At 34.4% G+C, this 27,889-nt stretch overlaps 1 protein-coding gene across 19 annotated transcripts in view; it reads right to left on the bottom strand.

Moving 5' to 3' along the window:
- adgrl2a (adhesion G protein-coupled receptor L2a) overlaps nt 1-27,889 on the bottom strand; it is a 334,526-nt gene that overhangs the window by 45,562 nt on the left and 261,075 nt on the right. For all 19 annotated transcript variants that reach the window (XM_088598895.1, XM_088598896.1, XM_088598905.1 and 16 more), the window contains 2 exons: nt 17,834-18,047; nt 5,212-5,321 (listed from right to left, as the gene is read on the bottom strand). In XM_088598895.1, coding sequence (XP_088455021.1) covers nt 5,212-5,321; nt 17,834-18,047 — 324 coding nt within the window. The remainder of the gene's footprint in view (nt 1-5,211; nt 5,322-17,833; nt 18,048-27,889) is intronic.

Here is a 27,889-nt window from a genome sequence, read left to right as displayed (position 1 = left end):
GCAACATAAATCATATTTGCGCAAAGCAAGATCGATTAAAATCAGATACACTATTGAACAGTATTCTTGCTAGTGGCCCTAAGAAGAGGTCCTCTGTGCACAGCACAGCTACATCATCAAAATGTGCCACGAAAGCGCCTGGTATTTACTACAGACCAATCCCTGATAATTACAGATGCTCTGTAATAACTATAGTCATTGAATGACTGGCTAAAGAAGTGGATTTTTCATGTGTCATCTACATCAAATTCAAAACATTAAATGTACAAAACTGTGTACATTGACATAATCATGCATTTTTATATGAAGTATGTTTCAAAGAAGGTGCTTATCTGTATTCTGTATAAATTCAGGCAACTGGTAAAAAAATAAAAACATATTTAGCAGGTCTGTTCAAAGAAATTATTAGGCAAAACTCAAAAATAAGTGTTTCAGATACTGTGCCAAATCTAAGTGAAGAATGTGATGGTAAAGACAGTATACAAGCATTAATAAGAAAATAGGCATAGGTTATTCAATGGTCATAAATCAATGATAGATGCTCCTCAAAAGAAAAAAAAAACAGGCAATTTAATCAGTTAAGCCCAAATCTGTATTTTGTTTTCTTAGGTAGCTGAGGAACTTTTGGTATAGAAAAAAAAAAGTGGGGAAAAAATAAGTGTCCACAGACTAACACAAGACATAGCATCAACCACTGGGAGTGTGATGAGAACACTTCCAATAAAATGAAACTGACTGGGTGTGTTACACAGAAAAGTTTCTTTTCCAGCAAAGTCGGGATATAAGACAAATAAGCACAAACTACTATTTTGGCCTGCTTTACTGTGCTCACATCTAACAACATAACTCTTTTAGCCTGAATGTATACTAAAAACAAATAAGCATCTTTTTTGCTTTTTCTATGGAAAAAATTAAATGTAACATTATAATAATTTTCAAAATCATTGAGAAAACTCTTAGTGCTATGTGCATCGAGGTCATCTTACCATTAAGTCCTTTAAACAATCAAAGATTTACAAAATCTTTTTCTGCTTTGAACTGCTGTTTTGCATGTATAATATTAGTGTAACTTGATACTATGCTAAAGCTCTCAGTGACATAGGATCACCAGGTGTATCTGATGGTGAATAAAGAACCACATACGCTACTTTCAGACATGTAAAGTGCATTTAAGCATGCTCAGTGGAAGGTCAGGTTAAACAGTGAACTGCATTCTTGTAGCCTATGAAACCAAACACAGAACAAATTAATTAAGAAACCGCAGAGATATCAGGAGCAGCCAAAGAGAAGGAAAAAAAAATCTGGAAAGGAAAGACATAAGACCGTTGACCTGAGTCTTAGGTATTATTAAGTATCAAAGCAGTCATCAGTTTCTAGACACAAGAGGTACAGTAAAAGTGTCAGGCACTGGTTGATTCCTGCAGATTGTACAAGGAAAGAAAAGAGTGAAACATTTAATGAACAACATTCACACATACAAAAGAACAACCCCTCCCCATTCCCCATCCTCAAAACTAAAAACTCTTTAACTCGGTTCTATTTAAGTTAAGGCCTTAAAAAAGACATTGACAGCATATGAAGAAAAGGGCCATTTTGTCATCTAATGAGAATGATATTATTGTTTTAAAGACAGTTAATGGTGTTTGCTTCTTCATGTTGCCAACTCAAACTATTCATTTGTGTCTTGTGACCCCAAATCTCACAGAAGACCATGGACAGGAAGAGTATTTGTTTAAAGGAAGCACAGCACTAATTACACTGAGAGTTGTCTGGTGTCCTACCTCGCATACTGTATGTATATACCTGTGTACTAACTGGTGGACTGGCAACAGTCCATTGCCCCAAGCTAGTGAGTTTCTCACACTGGCCTAAGGTGGCTGCAGGGCAGACTCAATCAGCAGCTCAAACACACACAAGTGGTTTGTTATTTTGGAGCTTAATAGACAGCTGGGCAGGAATTCAATTGGCAAATAATGTCACCATGAGTCAACATGAGTATTTAATGTCAAAACTAAAGGAGCAAATAAGTGGGAGAAAAAAAGGCTCTTGTTTGAATAGGCATTGATTAACGCTTAGTTACAAACACTGTGCTGCAGCCTTCCATTTAGTTTTTTTGAAGGAAATACCAGTCCATATAAAGTGCACCAAGGGAACAATGGCACATGGCACAATACATGGAAATAAAAAATAGCTGCTGGACCAGGAAGTTTGTTAGCATGCCATCTATATCTATGCTATAGAATACTATAGCAAAATCCTAAAAAAACAAGAAATGTGTAACACATTTTCTTAAACTAGACTGTCCACAATTAAAAAATATTTAATATTTAGTTCTGTTTTAAAAGGTGATCATAACGATGATAGTTAGGCTTCTTTCTTATTTTTAAGATTCACTTAAAAAGCCCTTCAGAAACCCTCAGGAAGCACATTTAGCTGAAAATGACCAAGCGGACTTGTGGGTGCAGGTGGTAGCAAAACTTCTGAACTATATCAGAACTTTCAGCAAGCAAGGGGTAAGAGCAGAGAGCAGATATTCTCTGACACAACTTATGTATTCAGAGCAAAGCCTCCTAAACAAGAAGCAGTTTAGTGCTCCTGGCAAAAGAGAAAATAATTTGTTGCTGTATGTCGAAAATTCAAGTCTTTGTAAAGGTAATTCTTCCAGGCAGTGAAAAGAATAATAGATATGTCTTATGTTCTATATAAAAGTAACGAAGATATGTGGATTTCTGAGGTGATATACTACAAAACTGTAGTCAATTCTTTTCTCCTGGTATTCTGGGCGTCCTTTGCCATGAATTGCCTCGGTAATAGCTCCTTAGTTTGGAAGCTGAACAGCATGAGTTTGATCGATCTTGACTTTACCCTGGAGACAAGGATGGCTCCAAGTGGCCTGTGGCCCCTCTCGATAACAACGGAGTAGAAGAGCTTTTCAGTAGCTTAAATTTAAGTTTATATCTATATTTGTGAATGAAATGGTATTTATGTCATATTTTCTAAGCAATGTGTAGAAAAGTTAGCTTTATACCAATTATAAGCAATGGACTGGTAATATCTCTTACAGTGTTTTTAATCCTAAATTCAATTTAGTTTTTTGCTATATTCATTTAATTTACTGCATTTATTAGTACATTCCAAGTCTGATACAACATTTCATATGTGTGCAAGCAAATGTGAATCTGAACCAGATGAAAAAATGAACTTGGAGGTCAAGGGCTTGATTTGCAAATAGAGTCAATTTGCAACTGCAAGCCATCAAATACAGAAAAAAACAAACAAACAGGATAGACTTACAGTTGTGGCAACACAAGAAAAAAACGAAATTCTAATAATTCTGAATGCATGTTCTCTTTGTTCTAGAAGCTTCTATTAAACTGGTAAGAAAAAAAGTGTGCAGAGTAAAAAGTAGACAAAGCACCACATTCCAAATGAAAGTAATTCATATAAAAACATTTCTCTAAGTCAAATGTGCAATTATTTTTAAAAATCAAATAGCTAGCACTACACAGATGTCACTGATGTGTTTTCTGAAACATCCAAATTGCATTTGTGTACGTTGTGAGACTACTTTATACCTTGTCACCACCAGAAACATGATTGTGCTCAAGAGTATTTTAAGGCTTTACATTTGTCCAAAACCAAAAGGCTTTGCTGACTGGCACAGTAACAAATTAACCATTTGTCCATAGCTGGAAGGAGGTAAAAATATTGATCAAATTTACAGGTTTAATGGTGACATGTTGGCCAATTAAATATAAATTAGAAATTGCATTTATGAATAACACTCTTACGACTTTTAAGTTGTAGCATTACAGGACTTCATAACTATGGATTCTTTTCACATCTAATATGTATTGTAATTCCCAAAAATTAGTGATGATACACATTCATATTTTGAGCCAAGATCATAAAGTGTTTAGAAAATCTTTTTTCCCCACTGTTACAAAATTATGTTTAAAAACCTTTTTGGAGTCAGAAGTAGGATCGAGGAGTTAGGAATAACAGTGGAAACATTTGCCTGGGCCATAAGCCACTGTATAAATTAAAACTAAACATAAACCAGTGATAGGTTTATTCCATGCTGAAAAGAGAAGAAAGAAAACAAAACGTTTCGGCTGTGGAGTCCAGAGCCAAAACGTTGTGTTCTCTTTCAAGCCTGGAATAAACCAAGTTCTTGTTCCTTTGCAGCCTATGCATGCTGAGGCAGCTACCCACTTAAACATAAACCACTCCATAAACCATTTTTGTTTTTTGGTTTCTGCCCATAATATAAATGTCTTTTAACTGTATAACCTAAAACCTAAGAAGAAAAGAGTTCATTCTATGAACAACACTGTAAGCATCCCAACTCAGGGGTGAAGAAAATAAAGAGCCAGTAAAAGACTAGAAGCCAAGTTCCTGCATATACAAGAAAATATGCTTGCAGGGAGATGGCTTGGTTCATTATTATCCTTTTAAATACATACCAATAAACCCTGCCAGCAAGAGGATTAGCTGGAGTAATAGGAAGGTGCTTTTTTAATGTACTGGCAGCTGTGTGAAAGAAAACTAACCCTAACAGCAGGTAGCTTTTCAACCTGCACATGATCAAAATTAAGGTTGATTTGTCCTATAAACTAAACATAGGCCAAAACAATTTGTAAGCAGCTGGTACCAGGCATCAGTACAACTTCCCATCCATCACCCTGAATACCAAATTTGGGACTTCAGTAGAGGGATAAAGTACCAATCTTAACAAAGAAAATAAGTGAGTGAAAAAAAAAATCGATAAAGCTCACAGTCAGCATCAATCTATGGCTCCTGTCCAGATTTTAAAAAAATGTATATAAAGAATCTTTGACAGCAAATGGATATCCAGGACCCTGAGTGATCCAGGAATGCTCTTGACAAGTTTTCCATTTTTCTCTTAATAGAGGGTTTGTTGAGCAAGGAAAGTGTACAATGTATCAGGCAATGTTTAAGCAGAGTTTTAAAATACACATTACAGAAGGTGTCATTCACATGTTTTTTGATGAAAGCAGAGTGAGAAAGGACAAAATGTACATTTGTATATCCATCTTCTGCTACATTACCGAAAGGTTTGGATCACTAAAGCTCCAAAGAATCCATGTGCCCAGCATGCACAATTTACTGGAGGAAACGCAGTGCACAAACATCACAATCTCCCTGTCTTCTAATAAAAAAGAGGCTCCAATGAAGTTCTATACTTACTGTAGGGAACACATTCATACTGGACCTCTAGGTATTTATATGTCCCCGGACAGGGGTCAGGGAAGACGTCTGACCCAGTAATCACAACACACTGTGTTCGATTGTTGCACCTGCAACGAGAAAGAGAGAAGGGCAAGATAATTAATTTAAACCTGGACATTAATTTCAAAGTTAACACAGCTTTAAAATAATACACTGCCGCCTCTTTTCTACACTTGACTTGTAACAATCAATAAAGTGACACACTTAATTAATATTACATTAGTCAATATTTCCAAACAAAACTGTGGCAAACAAAAACTCTGCTATATTGCTGTAACTGTGAACAATTTCCAAGTGAGAGACAATGGGTTTTAGAAGGGGCCAGAGTGAATGATTGTGATAAGTGCTTTTTAACTAGAAGTGTGAATCTGAGATATTGATGTGGACCGTTTAAATAAAGTGACAAAGATGAACAGTGAGGTACTCAATCTGACAGATAGGAATAACAAATTCACAAAGAATGTTTTACATTAATGAACAACAGAACTGTTCTATTCCACTGTTTGAAGTTGCTATTTTACTTAATGATCCAAATATACTTCATTGAGGTCAAATATGTTTCGACAAGAGGCATAATTTGAGCCCTTTCAGTAGTTGAGGGAATTATTCTTTATATTTCAGAATGACCTTGGGCACCATGCACTAGTGTTGTAGTAACTGTACCTCCCCATTCTCTCTCGAAAAATGATGAAATTGGAACCACTTCACTCTTACTTTATCTGAGCTGAAGAGTGGATGAGACTGTAGCAGTGGAGAACAGATATCCATCAGAATGAAAATAAAATCACTTTAAACAACTTCCATTCTGGTTATTAATATTTAAGAAGGTTAAATACAATGACAGGCAATTTAAAATACCTACACGACCTTAACACTGCAATAAATTTGTCATTTGCAGACAAAGACAGTAATTTACAACAGAATTATTACACATGTAAATTAATTATTTCATTGTAAAAGCCATGCCTGATTTAATTACAAATTGTGCTTGTGTACAGGATGACTGCCTGATTAGAGAAAACTGTCTCTTAGTTTGTTTTTGTTTGTCAGAGTTCTTCCATTAGGGGGGAATATTCCCACATGAGTATTCTCACAGAGGTGTCGGAGCTCGAGAAGATTGTTCAGTGTATTTAAATGAATCACCTGATGTTGTTCGAAAATGCACTCACAGTGAGATATGTTTTTCTTTGAACTGCTGAGGTAGAATTGTGTTAACCCTTAATTCTACTACATTTTCAAAATACTCCGGCTGTTTCTCACAACAAGAGATAATGAATGATATTATAATGCTATGGCTGACCTAGTTTTGGGAGAGTGTGTTGGCAGCTTTGCACTTTGTTCACAGAAAAGAAAGCAACACCAGGAAAGAAGAAAACAAAATAAATTAATCTAGACCAGTACCATGCTTACAACTCCCTTTTCAGACTTTTGTTTTACATCTGGAGGCACATGTCGAATGTGTTACGAATACGGAGCCCTGTGAATTGAATCTGGTCCCTTCACTGCTCTCTGGTAGTCATAATTACAGCTTACAAAGTGCATCATGTCAAGATAAGACTATATGTGTAATCTATAGCAAGAAGTGTTCTTAATCAATGGCTTTGTTGTGCATTTTTAACAGTGACTTCTGTTTTGGGAAGATAACATTTGTTTCTCTTGTCAAGCACCAAAAAAAATGAAAAATAAAAAAGCTAAGCATTTGGGATTTTCTGCAGATCATTAGATATGCTACAATAAAGGTCTTTTTTTCTTTTTTAAATTACTTCTTCACTGTCCCATCATTCCTTGTCAATGGTAGCATCACATTATTACTAGTGGTCCCATGAAACTTGTACTACAGCAATGTCTTCAGGCCACAGGATGCCATTTCCAATTGAGGCTTCAGTTTGAAAATATAAATTAAGAAAATTTCATTATCTCCTGCCAAGGGCCATTATTCACTACTGTTCTAAGGAAGATTAAAATGCAAACTCTACTGACTTGAACAAATACCCCTGCATTAAAATGAAAAGGCCAGTATATCATGACAGCAGTGAGAAGCTGAAATAGCCTAGAGAATTTTCAGACCAGACCTTAAGGCAATTAATCTTTTTTTCTTAAAAAATCAAGCAAGCACCAAAAATAATCAAATAAAATATTTGATTTTCTATGCAATATTCCATAACTTAGCAGTTGAAAAGTCAACTTAGCATTCTTCCTCCTATTGTTTTCTGATAGTTGGAATGGTTTTCTTCACACGAGCGCAGGTGTGTTTATGTTACAGATTGCAGCGTGTTCTAGAAAGAGAAAAAAAACGGCCACAAATGGGGAAAAGAAGGATTTGGCTTTTTAAAATCTTAAAATAAGAAACCAAAAAATACTCTCAACAATGACACAAAACACAACCACATTCATATATACCAAGCACTTGGTTTCACCCTTGGATGCTTAACATACAGTGTCTCTTGGATTTTCAACAGAGTAAAGAAGGTAGCTGAAAAGGAAATCCACTGGATTAGAAACTGCCTTTTGTGAAAACAGATGACAAAAGAAATTTATTTATGAAACAGGCACAGAAAAACAACTGGTTAGAAATGACAAATGTTTCCAGCTGCACCCACAATGCCATTCACAAAGAATCAAAGCTATGCAAAACTAAGCAATTTTCTTGCAATTGTATTTCATAAGACTCTACATTATTACTTGTCTCACTGCATATATTTTACAACGGCATTTATTTTATGCATATTTTATGTCATTTACTGTAATCAAACTCCACTGGAAGCCAACTTAAATCCTGCCCATATTGCAAAGCTATTACACTGTCCTGTTTGAACAAGTTCACAAATAGCACTAAAAATACCATTTAAAGCAAACGGTATTGTATTTTGAAGCCAACAGGTCTTCAAATACAGCAAGAGAAAATTCAGAATCTTAAGTTGAGTTTTATTTGTTAGTCTTATTAGTACTGCACTATTACTTTTTATTTTAAAAAAATTAACTTTATCTTAAACAAAGTTATCCTTTTGAGTTAAAATGATCCTAACAAATGTAGAGTATAGTGCCTAGAGACCTTCCTAATTGCTTTTGCTTTTAAATACAACTTATTTGGGTTTGGGATTTATGTATTATACACATTACATGAAATATTATTAAAAATGTTGTTGACATACAATATAAACATATTAAATATGTTCGCTATTTAAGTCCATCAAAAACCTTCACAGACAATTATTTATGGAGATTATTTTTAATTAACTTACGCTACATTTTGCATCTTAAACTTTTTCATAATATGTTCAATGTCACAGAGCAGAAGTATACTGTATGGCACTTGTTGATGATGTTTTTCATCTCTTTGCAAACTTTTTTTTAATCAAAATGCTGTTCCTCTCATTTGTTTATTTATCAGGAGATAAGTAGATTCAATGTCCCTTTGCCTTTTTCTTTTCATAAGTTGTTTTATCATAACATTAATTATCCTCTCAGAGAATCCAAGTAATGCAAACCCATATCCAAAAAGATTTTTATGGTGAAAAATAAAGAATAATTTGGTTCCCTAGGATTTTCCATCACAAGAGCTCTTTCTCAGAATCTTTTGAATACATAGAGTCACGATGGCTCATTTGTAAGCTCTGAAAGTCTCACGAACAAATGAAAGCAAAAAAACAGAATTAGTTTGGATACCTAAATCCCTAAATCATATCTTGCTTCAATAAACTACAGTCTGCCCATAAAACATATACATAAACCTTTTTACTCAAAAAATGTTTTATGAACTTATCTTCAAAGAATAAATTGTGCATTTTCATCTTTATTACCGATTAGGAAAAAAATAAACCATATGCTGTTAGAAGGTAACTGAAATACAACCTGATTAAAACTGCCCTTCTCTTTTAAGGAAAAATGTTTGTGTTGGGAATGGCATTTTCATGATTAATGAGATATGTTTTGTGATATCACAAACAAATTGACTAGCTCATCCTGAATGAACATTGTCCTATTTTTCAGAAGTATGCAGCTACCAATGAATGTATGCATATGCAAAAATCTTTAAAACACATTCTTAAAATGGTAGTATTTGAATTTGGCAAATGTGTTCTTGCACGTATCAAACTTATCTATAAATAAAAAAAAGAACAAAATAATTTGTTGGCTAGGGATACTTTATAGTACGTTAGAACGTTGTCAGTAACCTTGATAAATTTACCACGTGCTTTGGAAGAGGACTTGAGGACTTGAGAAAACATAACAAATTAAAGAGTCCTAGGGTTCTGTTGACTTCTGTTGAAATGGTTGATTTCAGTACTTTGTTTCCCAAAATCTGAATTCTTCTTATAATCACAGCAAAAGATGCATAATCTAATCCCATCTCGCAGCCTACCCTTTCAGGAGTTTCGTATGCCTGCACAATTAAAATCATGGTGTTAGCTCAATTTAATACTGCAGGAGATTTGATGCAAATCTGCTATTGAAATCAGGCTGACAGCAGGAAGTGCCCGATAAGAAATCAACGAGGCATTACTGATGGCATTTATGATAACAGGAACATGGGTTTCACATGTATTCAGTACTGAACAACTGACTCATTTTAGAAAACTTACAACGTTTTACATATTTTTTTCTAAAATCTTAAGTTAAGAAATTGATACCAAGTCACAAGAAATAATGCATACAAACAATTCTTGCAACTAAGAAAACAGTAAAATGTCTTTACATCCTAAAAGGACTCATTTTTGTTCAGCTGTCATTAGTTGGGCCCCTGAAACATTATACATATTTAGCTGTCTGGTTTTCCAACAAAGCAATTTACACCTTAATTAACATGCTGCTGAGAATTAGTAATGGGTGACATAAATGACATATGAGTTTAATGTTACTTAATGCTCTGCAAGGGGAATTAAAACTATCATTGACACAGAACTGTGATGCACTGTAATTGTGACGTCGTACAATAAAAAAGCAATATCAAAATCCAGGTTTAAGGTTGCATTTTTTTACATTTAAAGCAAGTGCAGAAATATCAAAGGATACAAACTGGTAGATATGAATGGGCAACACTACTCTGATGCTAGACAGATTAACATAAAGCATATCAGTTAAAATCAACAAACTAGCCTACTGTTTCTGTTCTATTATTTTTTTTTATAGTTACGTGAATGGAGTACCTGACCTCCCTTGACTACAGCATGTGACCTAGAATCTTACCAGCAGCTGAATTAACTGAGTGAAAACCTCTCCATGACATACTATACCTAACTACACCAAGGTCCAATGATTTATTAATAATATTCATTGCAACATTTTATATAATATTTGGGGAAGGAAAGTTTAAGAATGTGATTTCTAAACTGTTATTATGTTCGAAAAAAACTAAAATTTTAGCTAATGCATCATTTTATTCTGGAACAGATGTGTATATTTTCTTCAGGTTTATCCAGAGTAACCCTTTCATTCAAATTATAAACTGACAGTTTGATGTGTTTGTGTGAGAAAAAATGAAATGAGGGTTTTGCTTGGTGAAACTTCTACTTCTTGCATTTTTACTGAATTTAAGCTACTCACCTCACTGGCCCTTTTTGCATTACTTAATTTTAGAATTTTATCACAGTAACATTCAGCTTCAGGGATGACATGTTGAGTACATGAAAATGAATACTTCCAAAGCTTTGTCTTTTGAAAAATTAAAAGAAAAAAATCAAATAGAATTGATTTAAGGGAAATTTAGATGAATAGTCAGAGTACTGCTATGTCTGCATTATAACAAGATTTCAAAACCTTCAACCATATTAAGTTTACTTCTTAGAATACAGTGGTGCATATGACCAATGGCAGTTAGACAGCATGGGTCACACATTATGAGCATGTTTGCTTTCAATGACACATGGCGTCTGGACTTAATTGGCAAAACAATTTTTGAACAGTCGTAGTATGATGTGTTTGTGGCATTTTGATCAGTTTTGATTCTGCCATTATCTTACGCAGAACCACCATTTTAAAATGCTTCTGCACCAGGGATAATGCCTGAGAAATGCTGAGTTAATACCTACAGTGTTTTGTGAACTCAGGCAGTTTGAGTTTGTTTGGAAACAAACTGGCAATCAGTTGGAAAAATACTCATTTACAAAGACATCATGGTGAGTACCCACTTATGCAGAAGGGCATTTTACTGGAACAATTTTGAGTGAAAGTATGAAAACAGTGCTTTAACTGGAATCTAAAACTAGATTTTCCTAACAACTATCTCACAAAGCAGTCCTAATTCAATCGCTGCCACTGCTGCCAAGCTGCAATTCAAACAGAGCAGTGGTCGCAAGGAAGACGATTTTGAAAAGCATTTTCAAAAACAAGAGTCACACTGCCATCTTGGTTGATGCATCACCACAGTACAAGTTAGTTTTGTGTATACACGCCATGTTTGGAGCAGATCAGCTACAGCTACACGGTGTGTGACAGCTAGCAGCATCAGTTAGAAATATAGGCGGAAAAAAACTACTGTCACTAGGCATCCACACTTGGAAGCATAACAATTCTTCTATGTATATTATTACATGTAGGTGTTGTTTTGGGCAAAAGAAAACCCAACAAAGATTATGTGGAGAGTTGTAGAGGAACAAGTTTGTTTTAGTTCCATGCTGAAAATACTGTGTGAAATTGACCTCTAGTTGTTCCTTTAAAAAGGATATTGTCAGAAGACACTAGACAACAACTTCTTTTTTCATTACCAAAAATATTGTTATTCAATTCAGAGGCTTTTTTAAAGATAAAAAACTGCTTTTTGCACTCAAGGATGCAGAATTACTATCTGGTAAGAAACCCCTACAGAAGTGGGTATTGATTCCCTGTTCAATTTGAGTCTAGCTGCAACGAGATATTCATGTAAATCCCTAAGAAGTCGGAAAGAACCTTTAACCGATGGCTGCAGTTAATTATTTATCAGCATCGAAATGGTTTTTGTGTGTGGTGACTGAAGCAAACCAAATCTCAGTGCGTTTTATTCGTAAACAGTTATTAAATTCAAGTCTCTGCCTTGTTTTAGAGACTGAGTTAATCATGACCTATAAAATGTTAATCTGAAGGGCTTTAAATATCTACTAGCACCATATGTAGAGCCTGAAAGTACAAGGCTGTGTGCCGTGAAGCGGCAACAATAGAACCCTTAAGAGAGCTTTGCACGCACTTCTGTCACTGATATAAGTAGTGTAAGCATAATATATTATTCACTACCAAAGACTGAGAAAACGCTTTACCTTTCAACTGCAATTTAGCAAAACCATCCTTTAGTATACAAATAAACACACCAATATATATATACTGAGCCTTGCAATTAATGAGAATTCAGGGCTGGAAATCCACTTTTTCCCCCCAATACATTTAGTGCCATGGCTGTTCATAGACATAGATTATTTTTAGCATTCTTTACCCAAACCTCCTAGATATTGTCAAACAGATGTTAAAATTACTGTTCTACATTTGAGCAAGCTGCTTTAGGAAATTTCAGGCTTTCATGCATTGATCTTGCTCCCTATTGGTATCTGTAGACATGTGATGTGATTGCATTGAGTAACCAGAGTTAACCTTATTAGTCAAATGAAAATGGCGAAAAATACATGTCAGTGGTTCTGATTTTGACTATTTAAATTGTTCCACTACAACTAACTCAATAAAATAAACATATTATTAGAGAAGTAGTTCAGGTGGTAGCTACGTCAGCATGCATAGTCTGCAAAGGAACAAGTAATAGGTTTATTCCATGCTGAAAAGAGAAGAAAAAAAACACAAAATTTCGGTGTCACACCTTAAGAAGGCCTCACCGCCCAAACGTTACGTTTTCTCTCTCCTCTTTTCAGCATGGAATAAACCTATTACTTGTTCCTCTGCATATTATTAGAGATACAGGCCCTTATGAAAATACATTAGCAATCTTATAATGTTAACTGGTCAAAGTTCTGTGATAAATTATTCTTTCTGCCTATACTCTTTGTTCTATTTCTCTTCTTTTACTGACCCCGTGAGTTTTGGCAAGACGTTTCTCAGGAATACCGTTACACATCTGCTCTTATGCAAACATTAGGTAGGTTCCTTTTGATAAATTTCCTTTACAGATTATCACCCATTGCAGAAGACTAATTGCTTACAGCTGAAAACTCAGAGCTGTAGTGGTCCTACGGCTATTTTCTTTAGACCTGGGAGTATGTACAATCTGCTACAAAGAAGAAGAAAAAAACCTTCTACAGCCAGTGAATCCTAATTATTACATCAATTATCACAAACAAATCAAGAAACTATTCATGGGAAAGACCATTTAATGAAGCTGATAAAGTCAGTAACAGATCAAAAAGACTGAAGCAGCAGTCCATAAATATCAAATAATATTAAACAACTTTTGCATACTATTTTCTCAAGTTTATTTTTCCTTTAAATCAAATATTGTTCCTTGGCAACTGACAACAACTAACAGCAGATCACGGTCTTATTCAACATTGTTAACCAATGACATACCTACCCTATAAAGTCTGTTCTTCAAGCAATATTTAATTGTACCACACAGGAAACCATTTCAATGTCTACTTAGTTCCAGAGATATTGCATAAAACAAAACTATCTGTTGTTGGACTCTGAAGCAATTAGACCACTTGGCTATTTGACCAACTGTGCATTCCGATACCCAGTGCACTTAATTATATTTTTTGATGTTAATAGCCTCCGTCAGTTTTGAGCATTGCTTTTCTTTGATGAATATTTAAATTATATTTGAATAAGAAACTTCAAATTTTAATTTTATATTCTGCCTACAGCAGTAGCCCAATTCAGGTTTAATTTAGAATGGTAGGCAGACATATGGTGGATGTACACATCACATGGATAAATATACTAAGTAGCTTAAAAACAACAGATAGGTTGAACTTTATTATGAAAAATTAACAGGGAGAAATATTGCATAAAAATTAAATTTACATAAAAGTGCACTTGTGTCTATGCTCTGAAATGTAATTACAGCAGCTCTGATATACAGTTGACAAGAAGGTGACAAAGTAATTAAACTGGTACATATTCCAATTCTTTGATAAAGACAGGGAAAATGGCTGTATTAAGTCTGTAGTACAGTCATCATACCTTTTCCACGCCAGGATTATAGTGCTTTTATTAGCATGAATCAAATTATAGCAGGAGGCAAAGAGTCAGAAATCAGCCAAAGATGAAGGAAATCTCAATGAAGCTAAGCTGAAGGCTGTCCGTATGCTTGTTGTTTTTTAGATGCTTTAGAAGGTGGCACTTGATGCAGACCTAATGAAGCAGGCTGATCCTCATGTAACAACATACAGCAAGCACAGTAAACGTTACTGGATCATGTCGAGTCAGACGGACCCTGTAATTCAAAAGCATTAAGCTGTCCACATTCTCAGTGCTCTTTGGCTGATACATTGCAGAGGGACGAGATGCAATTCCACCAAGGTGTATAAACTCATTATTGTCCTTTTATACTTGATACAGTTTGAACATGAATCAATAAGAACACGGTGGTTTTAAGATAATCTTTCCGCTCAAATTAGGCTTTCGGATTGAAATGTCTTTCACCCTCCTTCCCTTTATAAAAGGAAACTATTCTTATTTATTCCCATTGATTTGACAAAAGATGTGACAATCTGTTGAATATAGCTTGAACCAAATTTTATTCTTTTTCATTTTCACTATTTTCAATATAAACACACAATCATCAATAATAATAATAATAATAATAATAATAATAATATAGAAAGTATTTTCACTTAACATTGGTAAACAAATTATCAAAGGTGCAAGTCAACATTCATACCATTATATATAAAACTTTCAGATGTTCTTCTTTGTGTTATATAGAAATGAGACAATCAATTTTGATGTACTGTTAAAATAAATCAAGTATGACAATTTAAACGAGACAGTTAAAAATCACATTCATTCATCATTCAGGAAATATTTATTAGGTTGCTTTTACAAGTGCCAAGTGCTTTTCTTTTCATGATCCCACTTCTGTTTCAATCATTCTGTCTTTTAAAAGTAGTCTTTTAATTTATCCCTATACATATTTTGGCTTATACGCAGTAAACGTATGTTTATTCTGTACGTGAACTAACTAAAAAACACAAATCACTGTAACAATGCTCTGTTATCCAAAATGTACTCATAGAATACAAAAGTAGTTCAGGTGGGTAGCTGTGTCAGCATACTTACACTGCAAAGGAACAAGAAATAGGTTTATTCCATGCTGAAAAAAAGAAGAAAGAAAACACAACGTTTCGGCCGTGGAGCCTTCTTCAGGTGTGAGGCACACGCCGAACGGCCGAAACGTTGTGTTTTCTTTCTTCTTTTTTTCAGCATGAAATAACCTATTACTTGAATATAAAAGTAGTTTAAAATTAAATGTGTTGCCTAGGACCAGGCTAAAGATTTAAAATAATAATAGTGAAATCCATCAGTAACTAAGGCTGGACTTTTAACAGCCTAAACTACAATATATAACATAATATATATAGTACTACTATAACTACATTTGGCTCTTTTACAAAAATGAAATCCTTAATCTCTTCAGTGAATAAATATCAGCACTAACTCTCTTTACCCACTAGTTTTAAAAGTTATACTGATAAAACAGGACTTTTTTTTTTTAACCTAGTACATCAAATGTTCAGGGTCACACTTGGGGCAACATTAGGATATGGAAACCTTAGGACAGTGAGAGCAAGTCAGCTGTCTGGCTTTATCAAATAAGAGTTGACAATAACCCCTTGAATACATCTAATGTTGCTGCTCTGCAGTTTTTATTTCATTATTTCTTATTTCCCCAGACAGAAAGCAAGAGTTGCTGACAGCCTCATATCATCTGATTTCTTTGTTTTGCCAGGAAGCATACAATTCTCAATTCAGGGGCTTGGTCTCAAATGAGACACTTTGCTTATCCATGACTGTGTGAAAACTCAACAATTATCTAAGTACAGTGTTACAGTTAATTCCTTTGTGAAGCATACTCTTACAAAGGGCCCTTTTATGCTGATAATATACTGGAATACATACATACTTATTAGGAGCTTAAGTGGCAAAGCATTGTAGATTGACGACCTACTCATCTAACTGGAAAGAATCCAGAATGAAACAGACCCAGTATGAACTTCCAGCTGTACTACAACTAAAACAGTTTATGGTAAAAGGTTAAATGGCATTAATTCAGCTAAGTTACAATCTTTGTTGTACCCCACGCAAGGGGCCAATGCTTAATATGCATGAAGCTCACATTGTTTTCTCTACTTAAGGGAAGGGATGTCCATTTTAGGATTAAGAAAGCACAAAACAAGTTTTCTTTAAAAAAAAAAAAAGATGAAAAATCTTGTTACATTTACAGCCCTTTCCAAAAAAAAGTGTCAGGCTAAACCCACTTATAACACACTGAAATGCACAGTAGGGAACTGCTGTTATGTATTTAAAGGTCACAATTACCTATTTAAAAAATATACAAAAAGCTTTTAAATATACATTTATTCTAAACTAATATTTTTTATATTAATGCCAACTATAGGAACATGATGAGAATTGAAAAATTTTGTGATTACCTTTTAATTAATCACAGTAAAACAAGGAAAACATAAAATCCATTACTTCACCTTTTTACATTAATACAGATTTTAAACTTCTTAAATTGAGGTTTCTGTTGCATTACATTTTCGACAAGTTTCTGCTTTTCTACATCAGACCATTTAAATTTGGAAGCTGGTTTATATATTAATAACATAACAGTCTTATCTATCTTACTGTTTCCATTTACAGGAAAAGGAAAGGGCAAATATTTTAAATCTGTGATGAAGATATTTGCACAACCCCCTTTGTGTTTACCCCACAGTTTTAGTAACGTATCACAAATACCATCTTATACTAGTCTGTACCCAGCAAATTCATGGAATGTACCAAAATTTTATATCCAGTATATTTGAATTAGGATGCAGTGTGAAAATGAAGCAGTTATATATAAATATTGCAAGCTTAATTAATGAATTAACACCTAGGGAATTAAGGAATTTTCTAAATAAGTAAGCAACTTTTCAGGAAGCAACCTTTCAAAATGAGTGATGACCACTTTCCAATTGGCATGCAGAATGAACAGTGGACAGAACTGTAATGCACTAGAAGACACTAGGCCAAAAAAGAGAATGAAACATCCCACAATATTGCCCCAGACTAATCTACTGACCTCAGACCTCAAAGTGGTGTTGTGAATGCTAACCCCCCAAAAATTCAGGTTTCCCATAATATGAATTTAAATTGTAAAAATGGCTATTTTAATTCAGTTCCAAATGTATCTTGAAATGTAACTAAGTAATACCTAGCAACAACTCTTTGTTTTTGAATCAGTAAATGAATTTTAATATAATGTAATTTTTGTAATATATTTTCATTAATTTATTAATGCAATTTTAGAAAAAATATTTTGTCTCAAATAATTATAAAGAAAAAAACATTACGACCCTCTGGAATCTTCACAGCACATCACACTAATCAAACAAAAAAAAAACAAATTTAAAACATGAGATAATTATTACAATCATATTACGCTTGGAAGATGGCTTACCTTTGAGACATGATTTTGTAAGCATCAGGGAGGTAGCAGTTAATATTTTCCATCTGAAAGGGATCTGCATCACAGATCTTGTCATCTGTCCGGCCATAGTTAGCACTCTCAATCATGATGACATCACTTCCTGGACAGCGCAGATCGATTGGATAGCCCTCACAAGACAGTTCTCTCCGTACCAAACCAAATGGCAGAGCAGCTCGGCTGAAAGCTAGGAAGAAAAGAGGACCGTATATCAGAACAACAGGAAAAACTAAAGCTTGTGACATGAAGGGAGTACAGCTTTTATTTTTCCAGACTTGAATGTCTCTTAGGTAAAGATTGTGAGCAAATATACTCCTTTTTAATTAAATATTATCTATATCATCAAATGCTTGCACACATCCAACAACTATGGCTTCTACTAAAATGGGACTTCAAAAAAGCCCCTTAAACCATATACTGACCTTCACTAAAAACTGACTTGAATGTATCATGGGATTAATAGCACATAGCCATGAAATGTCATGGCTAAAACTCCAACTACACAAAAAATGTAATGCTGCTAACTTGATCAAAGTACATAGAAATGATGACATTTAGAAACAAATACTGATTTGACTGTACCGTGAGAATATAGTAGAGGGCATCCTTATATCAGGCATAAAAAAATATTTTCGTACTTATATTCCTTACAAATTCCTCCACATGATGTCCAGTACTCCAAATATAAGTTTATGTTGAGACCCTTAATGGTTCTAGCCATTTTTATTTTTTTAGAAGTCATTCAGTTATTTAAAACAAATAAACGTGTTTCAGAAATGAGAGTGGTTAGTGTTCTACAATAACAACTAACTCTATCATTGGTATCTTCTGGTTTATTTGCAATCTTCTTCTATCAGTGAAGAAAAAGACAAGCATCTCAACAACATGAAGTGTAATTTAATCCATCTTACAGCCCTGACAATCGAAGAAAGAACTGGCAGGAGGCTGAGCGAGCAAAAAATCAATACTGTGGCTTTGTGCTCTGCAAATGTGAACACTGCCAAATAGCAGTGCTTAGGGTAAAATGAACTATTTTGCTCCATTTTCTCCTCTCTGAACAAATGATTTTGAAAAGAGCTTTTTTTCCCAAGCTATAAAATGTCAAGCAATAAGTCCCTGAGCTAGGGGAGAATTATTTGAAGAAGAAGCAAAAAGAACTTGCGCTGTAACAGGTGCACTGGCTTTCATTTGTCAAGTTAAAATTCACTTCATCAGTGGACCTTACTCATACAGAGGCATCTTTGGCAAAGAGCAGCAGAAGAGCGCAAACCGACGTGGCTACAGATTTCTGCATTGTTTGAAAGAGCACCGCTGCATTACATGCACCGTCAATAATCGCTGTTGTTAGTGGCAACTTGCTGTCTTGGCTGAAGCCGAGACCATTTATGTTTACAGTGCCGTGGTTCCTTAATGAATCTCTGTTCACAGTCTGGTGCCTTGGAAAAAAATGTCATTACTCCTTTCGTACTCTAATTTGTTTTGTAAGATTGGCACTTGAAAACACTGCCTGCTTCTCTTGTGCTATTCCTGCTAATTACCTTAAGTCTTTGGCTGTCATGGATGACACTGTTTGTACTTTTTAAAGTTGAAGTGCACATTGCTTAAACTGATTACCTGAACCCTTTTTAGACTGGGCTGTGATGCTGAGTTCAATCCACCCATTAGTTGCTTCCTATGTCTATAAAGAACAGTGGTGGGGACTGTCTTGAGTTTATTTCAATTCTAAAAAAGGGTCTTGCAACATATTCTAACAAGCAGTATGGAAATCTAGCAATTTCTTTCATCTAAAGACAGTGAAAAGATACATCCAATACTTTCTGCAAAAGGTTTTATTTTAGTTGTTCATTTTAAGCACTGGAGACCCTTTAAAATGTTTTCAACATTTTAAATTTAACTTAATTTAAGAAAACATTAAAATGGGCATATTAAAAAAAGCCATTGGAACGACAGAATGGTATGTTCTGCACCATTTAACACACACTCAAGTCTTAATGGAACTTCTTAAAGTAACTTATGTAAAGAAGGTCCATCAAAAGTGAAAATGCTAATTCAACAAAGCTGAGATGTTTCTAGCACACAAATGTATGTGATGACAACATCAATGGATGATATCACACTAGGCATAAATACTTTGCCCTTCACCTTCCATGGCTTCTGGAACAGGACAGGTAATCTATTATATTTAATAGAGCAGGTAATTCAGCAGAACGCTTCCAAGACCACTGATGCACATTACTATTTTTTTTCCTTTGATTTTATTACAACTTGAAAAGATTTAAAAAAAAAGACACACTATGTTTTATTGTGTTTCTTCATTTTCACATTTAGACTAGATGTTTGAGGTAGACCTAAAAAGCTGGAAGTGTTACGTTGTTATTCAAACATCATTTTTCAATATTTTTAAACAAAAAAAACTACTGTATAAGCTGTAATGCAGTCCAGAAACATTTGCTTGCCAGAGACAGTCCTGAACACAAAAATGAAAACACGGCACAATGGGAGTGCTTCTGACACCAAATTTCATATCAATGTCAGCAGATCCCTGCACTGTTCAGTCAACTGTCATTGACGGTCTTGGAAAGAACTTAAAAACTATGTAAGATATCAATCAATCGATTAATTAAACAGGTTGTTTGATGCTCAGCTCGTATGGAAAATTTTAATCTACACATGAAACCTTTCTTCTGTTTCATTTTTACAATACAGATCTGTCAGATTGTTGACTGCTGGGATATCACTGGAGAAAACATTTAACAGATTAGATTTTCTAGCAAGTCCTCAATTACACATTTTTATGACATTTAGCATACAGGGTCACAATCGACCACATATCAGTCAGCTGGGCTGCAGTCACATGTGCCTGACTGGTTTCACTGATCAGCTTTGCCCTAATTTGCTATCCAAATAAGCACATTATATCAAACGTGCATACAAATCTAACTTTATTATGTTAACAAACCACTAACACGTTGTTTTAGACAAGCAGTTAAAATACTGTTATGCAAATAATAATAATATGCAAATACGCACGCACTGTAAGTAATTTTTTCTTTTGATTTTAGCACATGAATTAGCATCATTTTATCACTATTACAACAGCGAGAGAAACTACAATAAAATAGTGACTTGAAACTATACTCTTTCCTTAAAGGAAATGTTAAATGGAAAGGGCAGTGCTGTTCCACTGAGAGAATATTAGGTTTACACAGTACAGTAAAGAAGAACCATCACCAAGCAATTTTTTTTCTGGCGTTGTTCAAATTTTTGAAAAAGTAGAATGATTTCATCTGTACTCCCTAACAGACTACCAGCTAAGTTCATACATCACACAGCTACTGCTAGTTCGTAAACAACTGTCAGGGGCCTCTGGATTGATTAAGCCTGGGGCTAAAGTACTTTCTCACCCGGCTGTTGGATGATCTCTCTGGGCAAAGGGTTGAGTGACACTAGCAAATCAATTCTGGGGAGGGAGTATCTGTGTAGCCCCACATGCCTGTTTAAGGACAAATGATTTGGGTCTCTGTTGACATCAGTTCACCACTGTTCATCTCAATTGACTTTGCAGCACCTCAGAAAAAAACTTTAAGAAAGGGCAAGTAATATATTGCCTTAAGCATTATGCCAGTGTATTCTTTAAAGACTTATTACGACACAGACCCCATACAAATACGATGAAAAATTATTTTTCCACATTCAGTTTTAACAATTTATTGATTTGATCTGATTATCTATTTAGCCAAAACAAATTGCAGAATAAATATATATTATATAATTTATGGTCATTATTCTTTCATGTCCAGAAGAAACTGGGGGAAGGGGTTCTGGAGATTTTTTTGAATAAATGAGATAAAAGCAAATTGATACACAGTAACATCTTGCCTAAAGTAAAAGGGATAGGACAACACCACAATGATACAAAACTGAAATTAATGTAATGTAAATATGATAAAAATAAAAATATGGTACTCACTATGCCAAAGAAGCTTCAGTAACAATAGGATAAAGATAACGTAAACCTGGATACTAAAGTATAAATTCACTTTTAATTTTAGCACCTAACATGAAATTTAAAACCATAAACACAACAGAACGAATGGGGGAACGTTCACTGGTGGGAAGAAAGCAAAATACTGCGATGCGTGCGGGATTCAAACTTACACTATCTCCAACAAGTTTTATATCTTTATTTTAATGTTATTTTTTATTTATTTAAATGTAATTATTTGACATTTTTCCAGTTGCTTGTAGGTTCCAGATGCATGATTATTGGATACAAGGAAGTTTATTGAAATAATTTTAAAAACATTGTGGGCATCAATTCATACATATGGATCACACCACCACTTCCATTTATAGAATTCCATTGAGGTACAATGGAAAATAAGAATAAAAGAATCAGAAACACATTAGCACCTCAATGACATGAACCAAATGCGTTCTTCACTATACAATGGGTTGCTCTAATAAAGGGGGTATTTAAAAGGCTTTAACTAGCTTATTACCCCATTTCCATTGCTTACAAAGTATATTACTGCATTACCTGACAAAAACTTACGTTATGTCATTTTACAACTAAACAAAAAAATGTGTTGTTGTACTGTTTTGACAAAGCTCACTTTGGCTATTTTCTTTGCGCTAATTGGTAAATCTAAATCTTTACATTTACACAAAGTGATTTACACAAAAATGAGTGAACACCTTCACATTCAAAGAAAGTAAATTTATTCCATAAGATCCTGAAAAAACATGTAGTGGAGAAGCCCCATCTATAAATGTATCACTCTCACAATACAGGTTTATATTTTAACTTGTTTCATTTCTGCAGGAAGTGATACATGTGGAAAATGTTACAGATATTGACAATGGCTATAAAATAAAAATAAACCTGCAAAAGAAACTATCTGAAAGATATACTGCACAGTGATGTGCCAAAACCAACGTTTTTCTTTCACACGCTATCTTCACCTGAGTCAATTTTGCGACTGGAAGAGGGAAAAACCTACAGCATCTTTGCATTCTGGAGGCACTTGTTGCTATAACAAGGGCCAAATGCTTTTTTTTTTTAATTTAGCCTTGTGAGGACCACTGTGCTGAAATGTTAGGGTGAGGGTCTAACTTCTAACTTGGTAAGAAACCAGGCAATAATGCTGAATGTCAAACAAATATAACGCAGAATAAAAGTGCATTCTGTGTGTTTTGAATATACTACGCCTTTGTTTGATTGCTTACTGTCACTTTTGTTGATTTTCAAAATGTCACGGGAGTCCAAGTCAATGTTAATGTGCCAGCAGCAGCAAAAAAAGAGGCAAAACATTAAATATTGTAGTACAACAGCATCTATTCTATACGTGATAGTGACAGGCTCCAAAGATTTTTCTCTTTCTAATTAAATGATAGAATGAGGATCAGAAGCAGTAAATAATAAATTACAAGGAATCCTCAATCCCATCACCATGGAAACCTGTACGCCAGTGCCATAACTGCTGTGATCTCTCTCCTGCCCTTGTTGACACTGAGCCTTATCATGCATTCTGGTCAGCAACTGAGAAAGTAGCTTTTCTATTCCTCTCAGGCAGTCATGTAGCTGGCATTGAGCTCAAGTGAACAGACCCATGCTACCACACAATATGTTGTATTCAGGGACCTCCTTTTTCTGTCTGCAGATTGTAATTAACTGGTAAGCCCCAGTAAATAATACAGAGTATATTTCTATCAAGACCCTAGATTAGAACTAGAACTGAATTACTTATACTTGCCTTCTATGGTTCCATGCAGCTGTGTTTACTAGCTACGACTCACTAATTTATTAATAATACCCAAAATATCTAGCTTATCCCAGAATACTGTTACTGTATTCACAATACTAAGAATTCTAGACTTTGTCATTATTATCATTATTGTCATTATTTTCAGTTGTTTTTAAACTTTTAAAAAAATATTTTTTTCTTGAGCTCATCAGTTTTTTAATCAATTCTACCACTATATTCTCAGAGAATGGAAAACTGCTTGGAAATAGAAAGAAGATAATATCAATTTTCCTGTTCCAGAAACACAGAAAAGGCTGTCCTGCAAATGAAATAAAGACCCCGTTTCCTACAGTTGGTAGCTTTAAGCTGTACGAAACACTATTTATTTTCTAATTCCCATGGTGGTATTTACACTCACTTTTAACCTTTTATGTGACATTGAACAGTTTTATGAGAAAAAAGTGGTCAAAAATGACCTGCTAATTTGAAAAGGACATATTATAGGAACTCTCCCTGGTGCTATAATATTTTAATTTCTTCTTCAAGACAAACCAATTGGAAAGTGACCATCTGCCGGAATATGAGTACCATTGAAGCGGGGTAATGAACAAAATGCCCTCCTAATTCTTGCAACCTGAGAGCCATTAACAACAGCAAAATCCTGATACAAGCCTGAATCGTTTTCATAATAAACCAGAGTATTCATCCAAAGGATGTTTGATTAATAAAGACCATACTAAACTTGGAAAGACTGATAAAGTTAAAGCATTCTGCTAATTTGCTTTAATAGAAGTATACACTGAATTTAAAAAGGAAACATCCAAACTGAATCTAACATGAGAGGTGCCATTAAGTTTCTTGTATTGATGAAAAAAAAAACCTTTGTAGGAAAGAGGAGGAATTTGGTTTACTAGCTCTTTCCTATGTACATGCAAATGTTTATACTAAAACCAAGTGGATCACGCTGTAGCGCTGATGATTACAGATGTTTTCCTGAAAAAATGGTTTGACAAAATACTTCTGAAGAGCTTACAGAACAAGAAATACACATTAAGATTCTACCACAATGAACCAAATCATGTTTGTTTGATTTGCTGTTTAAAATAGAATTAAAAGGCAACTGCTGGAGAGTGGTTAAAACCCTTAAACGTAAAATCCTTCTGTCCATTATTCTTCTTTAGAATTCTTAGTGTTTCTAGAAAACAGAGATTTCTGTAAAGGAGTACAACAACAAGAAGGAGTGTGAAGGGGGCACAGACGCTCATGGTGCTTGTCATCCTCCGTTAATACAGCTTTGATTTGCCTTTGTTCTGACAACGGCAAACAGCTGCTTGTAAATGAGCTGCTGTCCCAAGGTTGGCTTCCATTATTCCATAGTTTTGGCTGACAAGGTCACTTGCTGTGGGGATTTGGGAGAAAAAGGAGAGTGTAGCCTATAGAATTAGATTGGAACCGCAGGAAACGCAGCTTGAAACCTCTCTTTTTTTTCTGTAGCACCAGCAGCGGAAGTCTGGAGAAGGAAAAGGAACCTTAAAAGTCAAGCTTCTTCCCACAGTGCTGATTCCATAATCCGGCGATATCCATTAAAAGAGCATGTTGTCTTAAGAAGTCAGGTTTTCACAGGGAAGGAAAATATGCATGCATACTTGTAGGCATAACATGTTGAAAGACTGAGGTACCAAGAGATGCTGCATTTTCTGAGCAGACTGAAATACTATCCATTTCTGGCACTTCAATTAACGACTTTAAAAGGCTGGCAAACAGAAGATTGCCCAGAGATTTGAATTTGAACATCACCAAGCTTAATAGTAAAATAATGTTCTTTCACATTTGCAGCTATTAAAGACATCCAGTTGCTTTAGCAAGCCAGAGCAATATCAAATACACCCTTTTACCTAATTTTAACACAAGCCTTTCTATTAATGATAGGAAGCTGCTTGAAATGGGCACTATGTGACCTCTTTTACAAAATCTGTATAGAAAGATAATCTGTACTTATTTGCACTTGGTACATTTTTGACACAGAAGTTGTAATGGCATGGGACTTCAATGCACCAGAGTTCCTTGAGCATAGCCCTTTTCTGTTAAATGAGTTGAGTAAATTCATTTTATGGCTTCTGAATTATGTAAATCAAAATTACGTTCCCCATTTAAATAAAGTGTATGCTTATTTTACAGAAAGAAATAAAGAAATAGTAGTTTTTCCAGAAGCGTTTGTAACATTTTTCATTAAAATATATTCCTTTTGAAAAACAAAATGTTACTTGTTACTTAAAAATGTATTTTATTTCTCTAGTTTTAAAGAGCCCTTTTATTTTTAAGTTTTTTCTTTACATAACATGAGCAACAGAGCAAAATTATTTTTGTTTATACCCATTTTTTTAGGATAAAGATACAAAAACATTTTCACTACAACCTTGACATTGTATTTAGACTTGTGTACTTTTCCCTACTTTCACTCTCAGTAGAATCTCCTGAAGAATAAGACGATCGACAACAATGGCTGAAACAAAAGTATCAATCTGCCATTGTCAAATCTGGTCCTGAATGATAGCCTTCAGTACGTTTCTCTCCACACTGCATAATTCCCGTGCGCTCTGTGACTGTCAGTGGAGCACCAGGTTCAGAACCTCATTTGTATTCAGACCCACACAGTTTTCTCCCCTTCATTTACATCTTCTTCCATAGCAACAGCGGGAGGGCTATCAGTACCATCTTTGATATAGGTACATGCTTCTAAACGAGATCTTGTCTTTCAGTTCAGGACAGCCAAAGCAGGAAAACCCCCACTGTTTTTCTGTTAGCATTCTTGTGGGGCCCGTTAAACAAAAATTTTACTTGTCACAGCAAATGTTTTGATTTTATCTGCATGCCTCCCCCTACCCCATCCCTACATGAAAACACGAACACACAGAAGAATATGCAGTCACACAAAATGCTGATTATATTCTTTTTTACAGTTCCAGTACTGTTTTAAGCAACCTCTTACATAACAAAAAACAATTTTTATTTTATATTTTTAAAACCAAGATTATTTCAAGAATGTAGGATTTATTAATTTTATGTGAATTTGGTACCGATAAAATGATGAAAAAAAATCTCTAGATTGATCATTATTTTTACTAAGCCACTTGGGTTAAACCAACTCAATTAGAAAAAAACTTATTTCTGTGTTTTTAAAAGAGGAAAGAACAAAATCTAGGATTATACATTTTTTGCTTAATACATCTAACTCTTTAAGTGAAAAACTGTCAATATAAAAAATCACTTATGATTTAAATTTTAATAGAAGGAACTGTGTAACTCACATAGCTAAGAAATTCACTTAAAAACTGCTTTCAACAGTCAAATGGTCTGACTTTCCAATTAGAAACATGCTAAAGAGATACAATCAAATGTGTTCATACATCATTTTGTATGTAAATCAACCTTTAAGCCTAATTAAACCCAATGTGGCACATCAAGGACATAAATCATTTTCGTCTTCATTATTGACTGAAAGTCCTTTCTAAATGTCGGTAGATAGCCTTATGAAGAACAATGTCAACTCGATTCCAATATCTGATAACCCTGGCACATGTATTTCAGAAGATCAAGACACAAGGACACCTTCAAATTAACAATAAGTGCTTTGCAGCATTGCAGAAAAATATTTATAGTTTTATCACTCTGATAATAGTTGTCAAGGGGGCTCTATATTTAGAACAAAGATTTTGTTGTACCCAAATAAAGATGAAAAAATAGAGAAACATCATGATTATGACAGAATCAGTCCATTTCTAAAAGACAACTGATACAAAATTTAGCCCTCCTTGTTCTGCTCTAAATTTAAGTGTTCATTTGAACAAAACTATATATTGCCTAAAAATACTGAAAGGGTATGAAAACAGTGACAGATATGTCAAGATTGATTTTTAAAAACTTACAGATTTTAAAACTACAGTTTTTTAACCTGTCATGTATGTCCAGCCATTTTTCAAACAATACAATCTTCTTTTAGATTATTTTTAAGTCTAGGACAGCTGATTCATTTGCTCATTATATTCTGACTCTACAGTTATAGCGGCCACTTCAGATACTTTCAAACATTTAGTTGATACTGTATTGTAAAAGGTTTACACCTATATTAAAAGCACTAAACATTCAATTCTACTTTGTTAATTTTAAACAGTTCTTCTCTGTTTACTTCCTCTTATAGGGAGAGTGACCACTTACTTTTCTGGACTATGATGTGTAAATACATAAAATGTAACCATCAAATGTAGATCTTATTTGTTTTTGT

Source organism: Lepisosteus platostomus, chromosome 11, assembly GCF_059453375.1.
Source record: "Lepisosteus platostomus isolate fLepPlt1 chromosome 11, fLepPlt1.hap1, whole genome shotgun sequence".
Classification (NCBI taxonomy): Eukaryota; Metazoa; Chordata; class Actinopteri; order Semionotiformes; family Lepisosteidae; genus Lepisosteus; species Lepisosteus platostomus.
This window is presented reverse-complemented; position numbering and strand designations above follow the sequence as displayed.